The following is a 17,074-nucleotide window of genomic DNA, read 5'->3' as shown; positions in this document are numbered from 1 at the left end:
TGGCTGTAACTTTTTTTCTTTTTTTTTTATAATCCTTGGGCATTCTACCTGTAGCTGCACCCCTGGCCCAATTTTGTTTTTTATTGGGAAACAAGGTCTTGCAAAATTGCTGAGAGCCTCACTGAATTGCTGAGCTGGCTTTGATCCTCCTATCTCAGCCTCCCAAGTACTAGAATTCCAAACATGTACCTCCACAACTGTTTTGGCTGTAACATTTCTAAAGGCAGCCATGGCATAGAGGATGCTAGTAAACAGTCCAGCACTTTAGCAAAGTCAGTAATTCCACAGATGCCTTCCAATGGGCTCTGTTAAGAGCCAGTTAGGTTTTTCTTGTAAAGGTTGGATAAGCTACATGGAGCCACATGCTTGTAATCCCAGCACTTGGGAGGCCAAGAGAGGAGAATTACAGATTTGAGGAGAATCTCAGCAAGTAGTGAGACTTTCATTAACCTAGTGAAATTCTATTTCCAAATAAAGATAAAATAGGGCTGGGATATCACTCAGAGATAGAATGCCCCTGGGTTCAATCCCCAGTACCCCAAAAAAGAAAAAGTCAGATAGTAAATATTTTTTATTTTGAAGGCAATGTGATATCTGTCCCAGGTATTCAACTCTGCCAGGCAAAGCCAGCCAATGATTATATAATAAATAGATATGTCTATATTCAAATTAAACCTTATTTATGGAATTGAAATTTGAATTACTCATAATTTTATGTTACAAAATATTCTTTTGATTTTTTTCATCTATTAAAAATGTAGCCAGGTGTGGTAGCACACACTTCTAATCCCAGTACTTGGGAGGCTGAGAGAGGAGGATTGCAGGTTCGAGGACAGTCTCAGCAAGTGGTGAGACTCATTAATCTAGCAAGACTGTGTTTCCAAATAAAAATTTTGAAAGGCTGGGGGTGTAGTTCAGAGGTAGCATGTTCATGGGTTGAATCCCTAGTACCACACAAATAAATAAATAATTTAATTTTAAAAATGTAAAACCTAGTTTTAACCTGTGAGCTGTACAAAACCTAGAAATGGACCAGATTTGCCTACTGGTAGTTTTTTTTTTTTTTTTTTTTTTTTTGGTGCTACTGGGGTTCCTGGAAGCCCTTCTGCCTCCGGGCTACACTCCCAGACCTATTTTTACATTTTTATTTGGAAACAGGGTCTCCTAAGCCAGCGCGCGTGGCTGGCTTCGAACCTGTGCGATCCTCCTGTCTCTGCCTCCTAAGCGCAGGGATTACAAGCGTGCGCCACCACGCCCGGCTTACTGGTAGTTATTTGCCAACCCTCAGATTGTATAAGAGGTGATATAGAGCTGGGTGTGGTGGCAAACATCTGTAATCTTCATACTTGGAAGGCTAAGACAGGAAGATTGCACATTCAAGGCCAGCCTCAGCAACTTAGACCTTGTTTCAAAAATACAAAGGGCTGGATGTGAGGTAAAATGCCCCTTGCCTCAATTCTCAGTCCAAAAAAAAAAAAAAACAAAAAACTACTGCAAAGATAGGGTGGGTTTATCAAAATCCTAAACTCAGCATGTTTCAGATAATTACCCTTCATGTTTTATATTTCAGCTGGAGTTAATCGAATTTCATATTGGCCTGCTGATCCAGAGATGAGTTTGCTTACTGAGGCTTCTAGCTCTGAAGATGCAAAGTTAGATGCCAAAGCAGCAGAAAGATTGAAGTCAAATAGTCGGGCTCACGTCTGTGTCTTACTCCAGCCTTTGGTCTGTTGCATGGTGCAGTTTGTAGAGGAGACTTCTTACAAATGTGACTTTATTCAAAAAATTGCAAAGTCAATGCCAGATGATAACGTTGACTTTTATTCTGAATGTAAACAAGAAAGAATAAAGGAATATGAAATGATATTTTTGGTTTCAAATGAAGAAATGCATAAGCAAATACTGATGACTGTGGGTCTGGAGAACTTGTGTGAAAATCCATACTTTAGCAATCTAAGGCAAAACATGAAGGACCTTATCCTACTTTTGGCCACAGTAGCTTCCAGTGTGCCCAACTATAAACACTTTGGATTTTACTGTAGCAACCCAGAACAGATTAATGAAATTCACAATCAAAGCTTGCCACAAGAAATTGCAAGGCACTGCATGGTTCAGGCCAGGCTATTGGCATATCGAACTGGTGAGTTAAATGTGTAGTTCATAAGTGGGGGCTGATTGGTTGGGGGATATTTGTTCCTGAAGTACAGTGGTGTGTGTCTTATCTATGGTAGAGTCCATTTACAACTAGATAATAAAGTTTTGCTGTCCATACGGTGTAGTGAAGTTAGACCCTTGTGGAGACAACTGTAAGAAGTGTTGAGATTCCACGTGGCCTCATGCTCTGCGCTGCGTGTGTAACTCAGGACCAGCTAGATGATCTAAGTCCTTTCACTGTTCATTGAGTTTCCCACTAAAGATGGGACAGAAATAAAAAGGAGAGAACACTAAAATCATTCATTTTTATTAACCAGTATTTATATATATATATATATATATATATTTAAAATTTGACTTAAAAAATTTCAACATTTGTTAAAATATGAATTCAGAATAGCTAACAGAATCAAGTTAAAGTAGTTTTGGGTTTTGTAGATTCTTTCACCTGCTGGTATGTCTTCAATTGGCAAGTTGATAAGTCACACATTTCATTTTATTGTGTTATTTTGTATAGTGAAAAAGGAAATATTCTTTGTTGCGATAAAAATATGTGCATTTCCAATTATGTAACAGTATTTTTACGTCTTACCAGATGAAAATTTTTTTGTGTGCATGTGGTACTAGAGATTGAACTCAGGGCCATTCTGCCTCTGAACTCTACCTCGAACCCTTTTATTTTTTGTTTTCAAATAGTGTCTCTCTAGGTTGCTGAAAGTCTCACTACATTGCTGAGGCTGTTCTTAAACTTGAGATCTTCCTATCTCAGACTCTCAAGTACTGGCATTACAGCTGGTGCCACCACACCCAGCTTATTCTCTTCAAAATAGAATCATAATCATTTTTTTAGCATGCAACTTTGAAATAAGGGGGGAAAATGCAGACAGGAGAACAGTAGAGTGGGGATAGTAGAAATTTTTAGTTATTTCAAGAAAGGGAAAGAGAAGGAAAATCAGAAAAGACTCATATAGATGCTACTATCTATAATATATTCTTTAAAAAGAACATAGGTTAGCCAGGTGTAGTGTCACATTCTTGTAATCCCAGTATTTGAGAGGCTGAAACGGGAAGACCACAGGTTCAGAGCCAGCCTTAGCAACTTAGTGAGACCCTGTTTCCAAATAAATAAAATAAGGCTAGGGGTATAGCTCAGAGATAGAATGCCTCTGTGTTCAATCCCTGGTACCAAAAATAAAAAGACCACAGGTTGAAATAAATTCAGTAGAATGGAAGATCTTTACTGACAGTATATTTTCCAGAATCGCCATGGAAACTAATGAGTGCAGTTGCTTAAACCCCCACAGAGACCTATTTAACCAAATCTTTAAACAAGTATGGCCTAGGCTTATGTTTTTTAAAATGCTTTTCACCGGCCAGGCATGGTGGTGCATGACAGAAGGATCACAGTTCGTGGACAGTCTCAACTACTTAGGCCCTTTGCAACTCAGACCCCGTTTCAAAATAAAGAATAAAAAGTAGGGTCAGGGGTGTAGCTCAGAGGTACAGTATCCCTGGGTTCCATCTCTAGTACTGGAAAAAAAAAAAAAAAAAAAAAAACTCTGTAGGGAACCAGGCATGATGGTGCATGCTGCCATCCCAGCTACTTGGGAGGCCAGAGTAAGAGGATCACAAGTCAAGACCAGCCCAGCAACTTAGCAAGACTCTATTCCCAAAAAAGCTGTTATGTAGCACAATAAAGAACCCCTGGATCAATCCTTAGTACTCAAAGGAAAAAACCCTGCTAATGTTCAGCAGGGTTGGTAATTACCTGATCCTAATTAAAGAATTTTATAAACACAAAGTATATGACCCCAAAAAACTGCATTATATATAAAAGTCTCACAATGTAATTGTCTTGTATTATGGCTTATATATTAGTTTCTTTGTGAACATCAGCTTTGTAAAGAATTTTTCTATAAACCTTTCTGGAAAGACAGAAGCATACATGGGAGCGGTCATTACAGCTGTAATTCACTATTTTCCCTTTGTTGATTAGAGTTCAGCAGAGCCTACCTGTGTCCAGAGTACAACATGAGATGAGAATCTACTCTTGTGTACTTGATCTCAGTACCACTTGCTTCTCATAAGAGAATGTCTCATCTCACCATGTGACTCCAGTGTTTAAACAGTATACAGAGATAAATTGGCATATGTATTTTATTAGCTACTCTATACTATTATATAGTTATACATTTTTGTACTATTATGTGCAGAGTTTTGTACATAAAGCCATACTTATGCACTTAATGGGCAATTTAAAGGATTTTTCAAAGGTAACTTTGATTTTTTTTTGGCCTGGAATTTAAGTCATGAATGGGATACAATTCAACTGTCATGCACTATATCCACTGTGAATTCTTCCAGGAAGGAAATTATGTCTTAATCATTTTTTCTTTAGTACCAAACAGTATATATTGAGTGGATAAAATAAGTATTTTTATATTCAAAGATAAATAATCCTTAATCCAAAACTCTTGCAGTCAGATGAAAAGGAATTCAGAATTTTTCAGAGTTTAAAAGGTAATATGGTGGCTGAGTGTGGTGACACACACTTGTAATTGCAGTACTTGGGAGGCTGAGACAGAAGGGTAGGTTTATGGCCAGCTTCAGTAAAGTTGTGAGCCCTCTACTATTTAGTGAACCCCTGTTTCAAAATAAAACATAAAAATAAGGTTAGGGGTGTAGCTTGAAAATAGAATGCCCCTGACTTCAATCCTCAGTAACACACACACACACACACACACACACACACACACACGCACGCACGCACACATGCACGCGGTAATATGATGCATATACTATTATACAGTCCTTCCAGTAGGGTCTGGGACAGTACTCTAGTCAAACACATTTATACATATGGAGTAAGACATGTGAATATCTATACTAAGCAGAATAAATGAGGGCTTCCCTATTATTTTTTCTTTTCTTTCTTTTCTTTTTTACCCTCTGTGGTACTGGCTATCAAACCCAGTGCATCTTGAATTCTTGGCAAACACTACCACTGAGCCACATCCCATATGATCTTTATCATGTTTAAAATTCACTATTGCACTGAGTTTATTTATTTCCAGGATTTTCTATTGAGCTTCGCTATTTCTACATAAAACTCATGATATTTTAATTACAAAGGTTTTAAGTTTTAGTATACCAAAAAGAAAGCAAGGGCTATGCTCAGATTTGACCATAAATGCATCAATTGTTGAAAAACAAACCTCAATACAAGGAATTTCAGACAAGGAACTCTGCCTGTAATTCTTTACTGATGATAAATAGTAGTGACAATTTATGGAGTACCTACTTTGTTTCAGCAACTGAGCTAGACAATTTATATACACATCTTGTTTAACAATTGGGACTATCTGACCAGGTGGATATCCCTGTAATATAATTGTGCTTCCAGTTACTCAAGTTTTTAGTTTCACATCATTCAGTTTGATTTGGCAACTTTATTTTCCCCTTATTAGATGAACATACCATTTATAATCCCAGTTCTTAGGAGGCTGAGACAGAAGTATTGTAGGTTCAAGGCCAGCCTCAGCAACTAAGACCATGAGGGCACTGACTTAGTGAGACCCCTGTTTTTAAATTTTTTAAAATTAAAACAAGGCTAGAGGTAGAGTGGCCCTGGGTTCAATCTCCAGTGCCAATTAAAACACACACACACACACACACACACACACACACACACTATGCATGTGAAGTACAGTGCTACACATCTGTAATCCCAGCTCCTTGGGAGGCTAAGGCAGGAGGATCTCAAGTTTGAGGGCAGCCTGGGCAACCTAGTGAACCCCTGACTAAATAAATACCTAAATAAATAATAAATAGTAAATAATGGGACTGAAGATAACAATCAGTGGAAAGCACCCCTGTGTTCAATTCATAGTTCCATGGGCTGGGATGTAGCTCAGTGGCAAAGCGCTTGCCTGGCAAGTGCACCGCTTGGGTTCGATCCCCAGTCCAAAAAAAGAAAAAAGAAAAAAAAAAAAGACAATTCATTACAAAAAAAAAAAAAAAAAAGACATGCTTGTAATGAATTCCAAAACTTCTACAGCTAAAAAAAAAAATTGAAAGTCGATGTTTACTGATTGTTTTTGGAATGATGACTAAAGAGATCCATAGAGATTTTTTAAAGTATTTCAGCTGGGTGTGGTGGTGTATACCTGTAATCTCAGTCCTTGTGAGCCTGGGACAGGAGGATCATATGTTCAAAACCATCTTCAGCAACTTACTGAGACTCTGTTTCCAAATAAAAAATAAAACAGAGCTGGGGGTGAAACTCAGAAGTAGAATGCTCCCTGGGTTCAATCCTAGCACCACCACCAAAAAATAAAAGTATATTTCAGTTGGGTACAGTGGCACATACCTATAATCCCAGTACTTGGGAGGCTGAGACAGGAAGATTGCAGGTTTGAGGCCAGCCTCAGGAGCTTAGCAAGACCCTGTTTCAAAGTAAAAATAAAGGCCTGTAGGTATAGCTCATAGCTCAGAGTTACAATGCAACCCTGAGTTCAATTCTCAGTACCAAAACAAAAAGTATGTTTCTAGGATACTTAGAAATAGCCAGAAGAAGAAAAAAAAAAAAAAAGTGAGGCCATGTGTTTAGGCCCTTGGCAGGAGAGTGGGGTTGGGGACAGTAGAAGGCATCTTATCTGCCTAGTTTAAGTGTTAAGTTGTGATCTCTCTTTGTGTCCTCTTTTCCCATTATATAAGGTGTTTTCCAAAGCCAAATATGCCTGCCGCCTGGACCAGTGTTAATGAAAGTAGTCTGGGGTAGCCAGAAAAGTTAACTTTTAAATCATAACTCGAGTATCAAATTTTAATATGAATAAGAATCCAAAGAGAGGCTATCTCCTTCAGAGGTTGACTCGGGTCTCCGTGAGAGCCAGGAGTTGGCCTCTTGTGATACAAGTGGCCTGTGGGGACTCGCAGAGATCCAAAAGCCCCAGGAATTTGGTTCAGTGATCAGAAATTGACCTTTTCTTCCAGGTCGTACGGAGAAAACCCAGTGACTATTCAAATCCTGGGCAGCAAGGTCTTTGAGAAATTATTACAGCTGCCACCAGTTTTGAGAGCTGGGGTGAAACTGACTCCATCTTACATGGATAAAAATGTTATCCCTATTTGGAAAGAAGGCAGTGAAGAATATTCTCTTGGTGAAGCTTATCCTTGCTAGGCAGTAGAAAAATCACTGTTTTCCCCTTCCTGACAAGGTTTAGTCTGTGCCCAGACTTGAACAGAAAAGTGGCTCCCAAGACTAGGAAACATAATATGAAAAATAATTAGTGTTGATGGAAGGAAAAGTGGACTATTTAATATGAAGTGTTTTTTGTTGGTGGTGTTTTTACTTTTCACTTCTGATTTATACATGAATTTAGTAGAACTCACAGTAAAGATTTCAGTTTTGCAAAAAATATGTTTATAATTTCTGCCACTTGCTTTAGAAATGAGTATGAAGCCATTAGGACATTAATTTATATCTTTTTCTCCTCATGTTAAGGTCTAGGTCACGTTATGGTCTAGGAAGGAACAAATTTCATTAACACAAGAGTCTGCCTTTGCTCCCACGCTGTAGAAGCCAGAGGTCAGCCAGGGCCGCGCCCCCTCCACCTCATTCTGCGTGCTCAGAGCGCAGGAGGCATGCTCCCCCTCGCTCTCCTGCCTGATCCTGCTGGAAGTCCACGCACCGCACCGCACCGCACCGCACCGGGCTAGGCGGCTTTCCCTACCACTGACCATTCAGCACCAATTCTTGGCATACAGGAAGCACTCAGTAAATGGAAATCTTTGTTAGAGAATTCTTTTTTTTTTTCCTCTAAAGTTAAATGCCTTTTTTAAATGCCTTTATTGGTGCATTATGGTCTCTCATATTGTAACTCATGTTGACAGTGTCATACATTCACACAAAGGCAAGTGCGTTGGGTCTGTAGAGGGAAATTTTAATCACTTAATCTCTCTGCTTTTTTTAAATCCAGAGATGGAATTTTAACTGCTTTATCTTTAGGTGAAAATGAGATCATGGATAAAAAGTGCTTAACATAAATGACACAAATACGTTGTGGTATACTTTTGAAAGCCTGAGCATACTTGAACAAGAGATGGAAAATTTTATTGCATTATAACTTTTTAAAAACGTATTTAGAGGCCCTCTAGGTTTTAATATACTAGTAGTACAAATTTTATTTTTGCTGGAAAGGTAGGTATGTAAATGTGTTATCGTTTGAAGGATTAACTTGTAGGAAATTGTCAGGGGAAACCACTGTTTCACTTAATCCTCACAAATATGAAAATCCCCATAGGAAAATTCACAGATAATTCTTATTTTCTCTATGTAAGTGTATCTACTTAACTACATTAGTCTCTTACGATTTTGACAAATATGCTGTGGTTCTTGTCATTAGTGTGTGTTTGTCTTAGGAATTTTTTTTTTTTTTTTTTTTTTTTTAGTACTAGGGATGGAATCCAGGGGCATTCTGCCTCCGAGCCACGTCCCCAGCCCTATTTTTTATTTTTATTTTTATGTGGATCATATTGAAAATGGCATACATTCAGACTGTGCTTGGTGCCCCCCCCACTTCCCCTTTCCCTCCTCCCAACAAGTGTCCAGGTTGACCATGCTACATTCATACTTTTACACATACTCAGATGTAGCTCCTCCATTAATCAACCTCGGTCTTCTTCCTCTCCTACCCTTCCATTCTAGCTTTGCTGAGGTTTCCCCTCCATTGTCTAGAGTCCCTCTGGTATTCCTAATACCCCTAGTTTGAGCATATTAGAGAAAACATATGTCCCTTCTCTTTCTGTGCTTGGCTGATCTCACTTAACATAATGTTCTCCAGGTCTTCCGTAGTTCTCTGATTTCAACTTCTTTGGACAGATACCCAGGACTGGTATAGCCAGATCGTATGGTGGGTCCATTCCCAGTTTTCTAAGGAATCTCCACACTGATCTCCATAGTGGCTGAACTAGTTTGCACTCCCACCAGCAGTGTTAGAGTTCCTCTTTCCCTACATTCTTGCCAGCATTTGTTGTTGTTTGATTTCTTTATGCTTGCCACTCTGATTGGGGTTAGATGGAATCTCAGCATAGTTTTGATTTGCATCTCTCTGATGGCTAATGATGTTGAACATCTTTTCATGTATCGGCCATTTGTATCTCTTCTTTTGTGAAATGTCTATTCAACTCAGTTGCCCACTTCTTGATTGAGTTACTTGTTTTACAAGTGTAGAGTCTTTTGAGCTCTTTTTATGTTCCGGATATTAGCCCTTTATCAGAGTGGTGGCCCAGCCCTATTTTTTTTATTCTTTATTTTGAAACAGTGTCTCACTGAGTTGCAAAGGACCTCACTAAGTAGCTGAGGCTGTTCGTGAACCATGAACTGCAATCCTCCTGTCTCAGCCTCCCAGTCCCACACCCATGTCAAATGAATGGTTTTAAGAAGCACAGCTTGTTGCAAAGGTTTGGGTTCAACAGCAAAGTTATAACCTCATATTTATAATGTCTTTGACTCACTTGACATTCTTGTTCCTCTCAAAGTAAACTATGAAGGTCAAGGAAAGGACATTTTATTTAAATAAAAACTTTTCATGTGCCTTTCACTGGCAGATAGGGAGACAGATATGAAAGTTTGTTCATTTTTGTATTAGAAGTTTGAACTTTTTGCTTTGCAAGAACATTTTTATAAAATGTATTTTCCATGATCAGAATGTAAAAAAAAAAGAATATAAATTTGGTTGTTGCAAGTAGATATTGTACTAACTCCATTAGTTCAGATGCTTCTTATTTATTGGATTTCACCATATATTAGAAGTAGTCACTTAGGAACTAAACAAACACTTCTCAAAAGAAGGACAAATGGCTAATAATTATATAGAAAAATGTTTAATATCTTTAGCCATCAGGGAAATGCAAACCAAAACTACATTGAGATTCCATCTCATCTCACTTAGAAAGGCAGTCATCAAGAATGCAAATAACAATAAGTGCTGGTAAGGATCCCAAAACAGGCAATGATAGATACTGTGAGTGATAATGTAACTTTATACAGCCACTATGGAAATCAATATGGAGGTTCCTCAAAAACTAAAAATAGAACTGCCATATGTTCCAGCTGTACTACTCCGTGGTATATATCCAGAAGAATTAAAGTCAGCATACTACAAACATACCTGCATACCCTTGTTTATGTGGCACAATTCTGAATAGACAAGCTATGGAATTACCCTAGGTGTCTCTCATCAGATGAATAAATAAAATGTGGTATACATACACAATGAAATATTATTCAGCCATAAAGAATGAAACCAAGCTGGCATGGTGGTATATACTTGTAATCCCAGTACTTGGGAGTCTAAGACAGGAGGATCACAGGTTCCAGTACCAAAAAAAAAAAAAAAATGAAATCATATCATTTGCATAAAAATGAATAGAACTAGAGATTATCATGTAAAGCAAAATCAGCCAGACTCAAAAAAACAAGTGTCAGATGTTTTCTCTCTCATATGAGAAATCTGGAAAAAGAAAAAGATGGCATAGTTGTAGAAGGGAGATTGTTATTGAAGAGGAAGGGGATCAGAGGGAGTGAGGAAGGGAGAGCACGGGCAGGTAAATGGGGAGGTAGAAATGATCAAAATACCTTTGTATGTAGAAGGAGAAACCTGAGATGAGTAAAGAAGGCAACCTAACTGAGGGATATGGGGGCAGAGAGAAATCCCTAATGCACATGATATACGTTCACCAACTTACCACAGTCAGTCACTACACTGGTGGTGATTCCCTGGAGTGGGAATGGGGATGGGCTAAATGAGTGATGTATGATTCTACCATCCTGTACCTCAGCCAAAATGTATGATTACAGTGCACTAATACATTTTTTAAAAAGGAAAATATGGCAATGAATCTCATAATTCTACATGATTAATATGCACTAATATACTTTTTATTTTTATTTATTTATTTATTTTGCAGGTCTGGGGATGGAACCCAGGGGCATTTGACCTCCGAGCTACACCCCCTGCCCTATTTTTTATTCTTTTATTTTGAAACAGGGTCTCACTGAGTTGCAGAGGGCCTCACTGAGTAGCTGAGGCTGTCCGCGAACCTCAATCCTCCGGTCTCAGCCTCCCAAATGCTGGGATTACTAGCGTGTGCCAACACGCCCAGCTTAAAATAATTTTTTTTAGTAGTCTTTTAGGGGTGAGATTTAGCTCAGTGACCAAGCACCTGCTTTATAGGTGCAGCGCTCTAGGTTCGATCCCCAGTTCCAAAAAGGAAAAAAAGTCCCCCTTTAAAAGAGAAGTCTTTTAGTGGAGCATTTGTGGAGAATCAATGAAGTTGTGCCCAGTGCTGGTTATAGCTTTGAACTGGCCACTGCTGGTTTAGTGGTCTCCACATGCACATTAGGTAGTGACCCTGTCTACTCATTTGCTACTTAGCTCCCATATTAAATACTTAAAAGTATTTATCTTAATACATTTCTATAATTAGGAAAGATGTCACTTATTGATGCTACATTAATGAAGTATATTTCAATAAATGTGCTTTTATTATTTTTGGAAAAATATATTTCTAAAGTTAACACATGATTGATTTTTATTGAGTTAAATGTCATATCTTTCAGAGGATCATAAAACAGGAGTTGGAGCAGTCATTTGGGCAGAAGGGAAATCTGTAAGTATGAAGATCATTCTTTCAACATTTAACCTGGATTTTGTTTAAATATAGTTCAGCCGGGCGTGGTGGCACACGCTTGTAATCCCAGCATTTGGGAGGCTGTGACAGGAGGACCCAGGTTCATGGTCAGCCTCAGCTACTTAGTGAGACCCTTTGCAACTCAGTGAGGCCCTCTTTCAAAATATAGAATAAAAAATAGGGCTGGGGGTATCGCTCAGAGGTAGAATGCCCCTGAATTCTTAGTAAAACACACACACACACACACACACACACACACACACACACACACAGTAGTTCAGTCTTCAATGCATTGCACTTTGATTTTGGTTTTGTTTCTGCTTTTGCTTGTTGAAACAGTGTCTTACCACGTTGCCAAGACTGGCCTCAAACTCCTAGGCTCCAGTGATCCCCCTGCCTCAGCCTCCCGAGGAGCTGGGACTCCGCAAATGTGCTGCTGCATCTGGCAGTGCATTGCATTTTGTAGGTGCATTCGGAAGTCTGTAAAGATTTCCTCATTCCCTTGACAGTTTTCTAGATAGATTCATCTACTTAGCAAACATGTATTAAACACCTTCTGTGAGTTGGCCAGTGTCCGCCAGTGAACGTTGGGGCTTAAAGATCACATTTTCTATGTCATATTTATTGATAGAGAAGTGAAAGAGAGGCTGATATAGAACCGATACTGAAGCCGGGCGTGCTGGCGCATACTTGTAATCCCAGCATTTGGGAGGCTGAGACAGGAGGACTGTGGTTCCCAGACAGCCCCCTATTTCCAGATAAATAATAGAAAATAGGACTGAAGGTATAGCTTGGAGACAGAACGCCCCTGGGTTCCATCCCCAGTACAGCAAAAATAAATAAATAAAAATGACTGATACTGAGAACGTGGTTCTTTACTCTGCTTGGGGAAATGAGTAAAATGCTCTTGGAGGTGGTGGCACATTAGACTTGATGACTGAGCAAGAGTTCATCAGACAGAGCAAGTTAGGAGGACCAGGAGGACGACAGGCGAAGGCAGGGGCTGAGAGAGGATGTGGGAGGATGCCGGTGACTTGGCATGCTGAGGTCCAGAGGCCTAGCTGTATACAGCAGAGAGGGCAAAAACCTGAACTGGACCATAAAGAACATTGAAGACCACGTGCAGTGTGGACTTCCTCATTTAGATGGTGCATCCCCTAGCGTAGCACTATGGGTAGACATTAAAGGCAGCCCACATTCAGGACTTAAACATTCTAGGAGACACGTTAAAAAAAAAAATAAGTGAATTAAGGTAAATAGACAAAAGAAATAGGTGAGTTAGGTTTAAGAATATATTTTATTGGGGGCTAGGCATGGCGACACACACGTATAATCCCAGTACTTGGGAGGCTGAGACAGAAGGATTGCAGGTTTGAGGCCAGCCCTTATTAACTTAGTTAAACCCTGTTTCAAGATAAAAATAAATAAATAAATAAATAAATAAATAAATAAGGATGAGTGTGGCTTTGAGATAGAATGCCCCAGGGTTCAATCCCAGTATGTCCCCCAACACACACACACACACACACACACACACACACACACACATCCATTGGCTGGGCACAGTAACACACACCTATAATCTCAGGAGACTAAGGCAGAAGGATCACAAGTTCCAGGCCACACTGAGCAATTTAGTATGACCTTGTCTCAAAATAAAAAATAAAAAGAACTGTGGATATAGGTCAGTGGTAGAGTGCCACCTGGGTCCAGTAGTCAGTGCCACCCCAAAAGCACATTTTGTTGGAAACAACTAAGTTTCCAAGGTTGGTGTGCTCTCTTCCACAGAGAAGTTGTGATGGCACCGGTGCAATGTACTTCATAGGATGCGGCTACAACGCCTTCCCGGTTGGATCTGAGTATGCCGACTTCCCACACATGGACGACAAGCAGAAAGACAGAGAAATAAGGAAATTCAGATACATCATACATGCGGAGCAGAATGCCTTGACATTTAGGTATGCCTTTTTTTAGTGTACTTTTCTTTAAAATGTAGCAGAAGTGAGTTGAAACTCGTTTTATTTGTAATTTATTTCCTTTTTTCAAATTCTAAGAAATATTCTTTTCAGAAATATAATTCTGAGCCAGGTGTGGTGACGCACGCTTGTAATCCCCGCATTCGGGAGGCTGAGACTGGAGGATCGCGGTTCGTGGACAGCCTCAGCTACTTAGTGAGGCCCTCCGCAACTCAGTGAGACCCTGTTTCAAAATAAAGAATAATAATAAAAAAAAAATAGGGCAGGGGGTGTAGCTCGGAGGTCGAATGCCCCTGGGTTCCAACTCCAGACCTGCAAAAAACATTTTTTTTTAATTAAAAAAAAAAAGAAATTCTGGTGAACCTTGGTCCCACTTCTGGACCTATGCCATTAACAGATTTTCCAGAACTTCCAAGTTTTTGAGCAAGTCTTTTTCTTCCCGTTCTCTTCAATAAGAAACTCTTGTTTCCTGGACACTCTAGATCTGTCCTTGTTCAGCCTCTCATATTTTAGATTTTAATATCTCCTTTGTTTTCTAAATCTAGAACACCTATAATTATACTTATGAACATATACACTTGATTACCAACCAGGTTACTTTGTGTGTGTGTGTGTGTGTGTGTGTGTGTGTGTGTGTGTGTGTGTGTGTTTTTGTGGTACTGGGGATGGGACCCAGAGGCATTCTACCTCCGAGCTACACCCCAGCCCTATTTTTTATTCTTTATTTTAAAACAGGGTCTCACTGAGTTGCAAAGGGCCTAAGAAGCTGAGGCCGTCCACGAACTGCGATCCTTTGGTCTCAGCCTCCCAAGTGCTGGGATCACAAGCATGGGCCACCACACCCGGCAAACCAGGTTTCTTTAAAAGAGCTTTTATAGCTGGATGTGATGACACACACCTGTAATCCCAGTACTTGGGAGGCTGAGACAGGAGGATCACAGGTTCGAGGATAGCCTCGGCAAGTAGTGAGACTCTCATCAATCTAGTGAGTCCTTGTTTCCAAATAAGAAATAAAATCGGGCTGGGGTGTAATGCTAAGGTAAAATGCCTCTGGGCTCCATTCACAGTACCACACACAAAAAAAGAGCTTTTGTTAGTGATTATAACTCATCACTTCCTTCCAAAGCTAATTTAAGTCATTTCCACAAACACCGGTCAGCGTTTACTGTTAAGAGGGTGGCACCACGCGTGGTGGCGCAAGTCCATCGTCCTAACACAGGGTCAAGAGAAACACAGGTCATCCCCGCTTTCCCTCATTCTCTTTCTCTCTTTCATCTCCCTTTCATCTGTCTTTGTTTTCATTTATTTTGTAATCTGGAGTAAGCATTTTGCCTATGGCTTAAAATCAGTAAATGAATTTCAGTTATGATAATCATCATGTATTTTGAACATTTACTAATTCAGCAAGTATAAGACTTGATTGTTGTTTATAATGTTATAAATCTGACTTTCAAACAGCTCAACTTAATTATTTATTTATGTATTATGGTACTGGGGATGGAACCCAGGGTCTTTCTACCTTCGAGCTACACCCCCTGCCCAATTTTTTATTCTTTATTTTGAAACAGGGTCTCACTGAGTTGCGGAGGGGCCTCTAATTTAGCTGAGGCTGTCTGCGAACCGTGATCCTCCTGTCTCAGCCTCCCGAATGCTGGGATTACAAGTGTGCGCCACCACGCCCGGCATCAAACAGTTCACCTTTAACACTTAAAGATTTCTCTAAAAGTAATTTACCCTTTGAGAAACTACTTGTGTAATATTTTATAATTTTTTTTGTAGGTGTCAAGAAATAAAACCAGAAGAAAGAAGCATGATTTTTGTGACCAAATGCCCCTGTGATGAATGTGTACCTTTAATTAAAGGTGCAGGCATAAAACACATCTATGCAGGGGATGTAGATGTTGGGAAAAAAAAGGCAGACATCTCTTACATGAGGTTTGGGGAACTTGAGGGTGTTTGCAAATTTACAGTAAGTAGATTCAGTGTTTTTTCAAGTGTACTTTCTATTATGTTGTTTGGTACCCTACTGCATATTGTAAAGTGATTTACAGTTTTAACAAATAACAGATTTAGAGTTTTAACAAATAATTATCATTGAGTTTATTTTATGTTCAAGCACTTGCCTAACTATAAATGTTCAGCCAAGGATCTCCACCTTATGAATTTCACATCTTCATAGAATTGTGCATTGACCTTTGCTCTCTTGAGCGACTTGGCCCTCTGGTGCCATCTGGTGGCTAATAAAAGAAAAGCTCTGAACCCCCACTTCCCTCTTTCCATTCCAGCTTGGAGTGGTAGATAGAGGTGAAAATAGTTTATGATTATAAAAAAGACAGAAGACACACATACGCACACACACATGCGCGCGCACACACACACACACACAAGTTCTCATGAGATAAATTACATTTTGATTCTTCACAAAAAGGACTGAAATCTTTCATAGAAAACTCAGTACTGTAACTGTAACTCTTTATACTTCTTTACTACTTAGTTTTGTGTGTGTGAGTGTGTGAGTGTGTGTGTGTGTGTGTGTGTGTGTGTGTGTATGCGCACACGTGCATGGTACTGGGGATTGAACCCAGAGGCATTCTACCTCTAAGCTACACCCCCATCCCTATTTTTTATTCCTTTTTTTTTTTTTTTTTCTGTACTAGGGATTGAACCCAGGAACATTTTACCTCTGAACTACACACCCAGCCCTATTTTATTGTTTATTTTGAAGCAGGGTCTCACTGAGTTGTGGAGGGCCTCACTACTGGTCTGAGGCTGGCCACAAACCTGAGACCCTCCTGTCTCACCCTCCCAAGTACTAGGATTACAAGTTTTACCCCAGCTTTATTCTTTATTTTGAGACAACAGTCTCACTACATATCAGAGGGCCTCACTAAGTAGCTAAAACTGGCCACAAACCTGCAAACTCTACAAAGATATCTCTTTACCAGAACTTATTGATATGATAGCAAATTAATCTCTATTTCCTCAAATGAGTAATTAACCATATAACCACAAAAGAACCACAAAAATCAGGAAATTAACATTGATTAATTCATAAATCTATTAATCTGCAGATTCTAGTCAAAGCTACTGGTTGTCCAGTAACATACTATACAGCAAAAGGTCTGTCCAGAATCACATATTGCTTTTCATGATACCCAGTGATTTAATCTTGGCATTGAATGTTAACATGTATATACTAAAATTTTCAGTGGGTAGGAAAAGCACATAATAGAACTGTTTATAAATTTCAG

At 39.3% G+C, this 17,074-nt stretch overlaps 1 protein-coding gene across 1 annotated transcript in view; it reads left to right on the top strand.

The window, feature by feature from the left end:
* The window catches only part of CDADC1 (cytidine and dCMP deaminase domain containing 1), a gene marked incomplete at its 3' end in the record, with an annotated part of 40,988 nt that overhangs the window by 16,426 nt on the left and 7,488 nt on the right, over nucleotides 1-17,074 (top strand). Inside the window, exons 5-8 of the mRNA XM_080689459.1 lie at nucleotides 1,571-2,140; nucleotides 11,777-11,826; nucleotides 13,636-13,805; nucleotides 15,603-15,792. Of these exons, the coding sequence (XP_080545585.1) occupies nucleotides 1,571-2,140; nucleotides 11,777-11,826; nucleotides 13,636-13,805; nucleotides 15,603-15,792 (980 nt within the window). The remainder of the gene's footprint in view (nucleotides 1-1,570; nucleotides 2,141-11,776; nucleotides 11,827-13,635; nucleotides 13,806-15,602; nucleotides 15,793-17,074) is intronic.

Source organism: Muscardinus avellanarius (genome assembly GCF_963383645.1).
Source record: "Muscardinus avellanarius genome assembly, chromosome: 2".
NCBI classification, from domain to species: domain Eukaryota; kingdom Metazoa; phylum Chordata; class Mammalia; order Rodentia; family Gliridae; genus Muscardinus; species Muscardinus avellanarius.
This window is presented reverse-complemented; position numbering and strand designations above follow the sequence as displayed.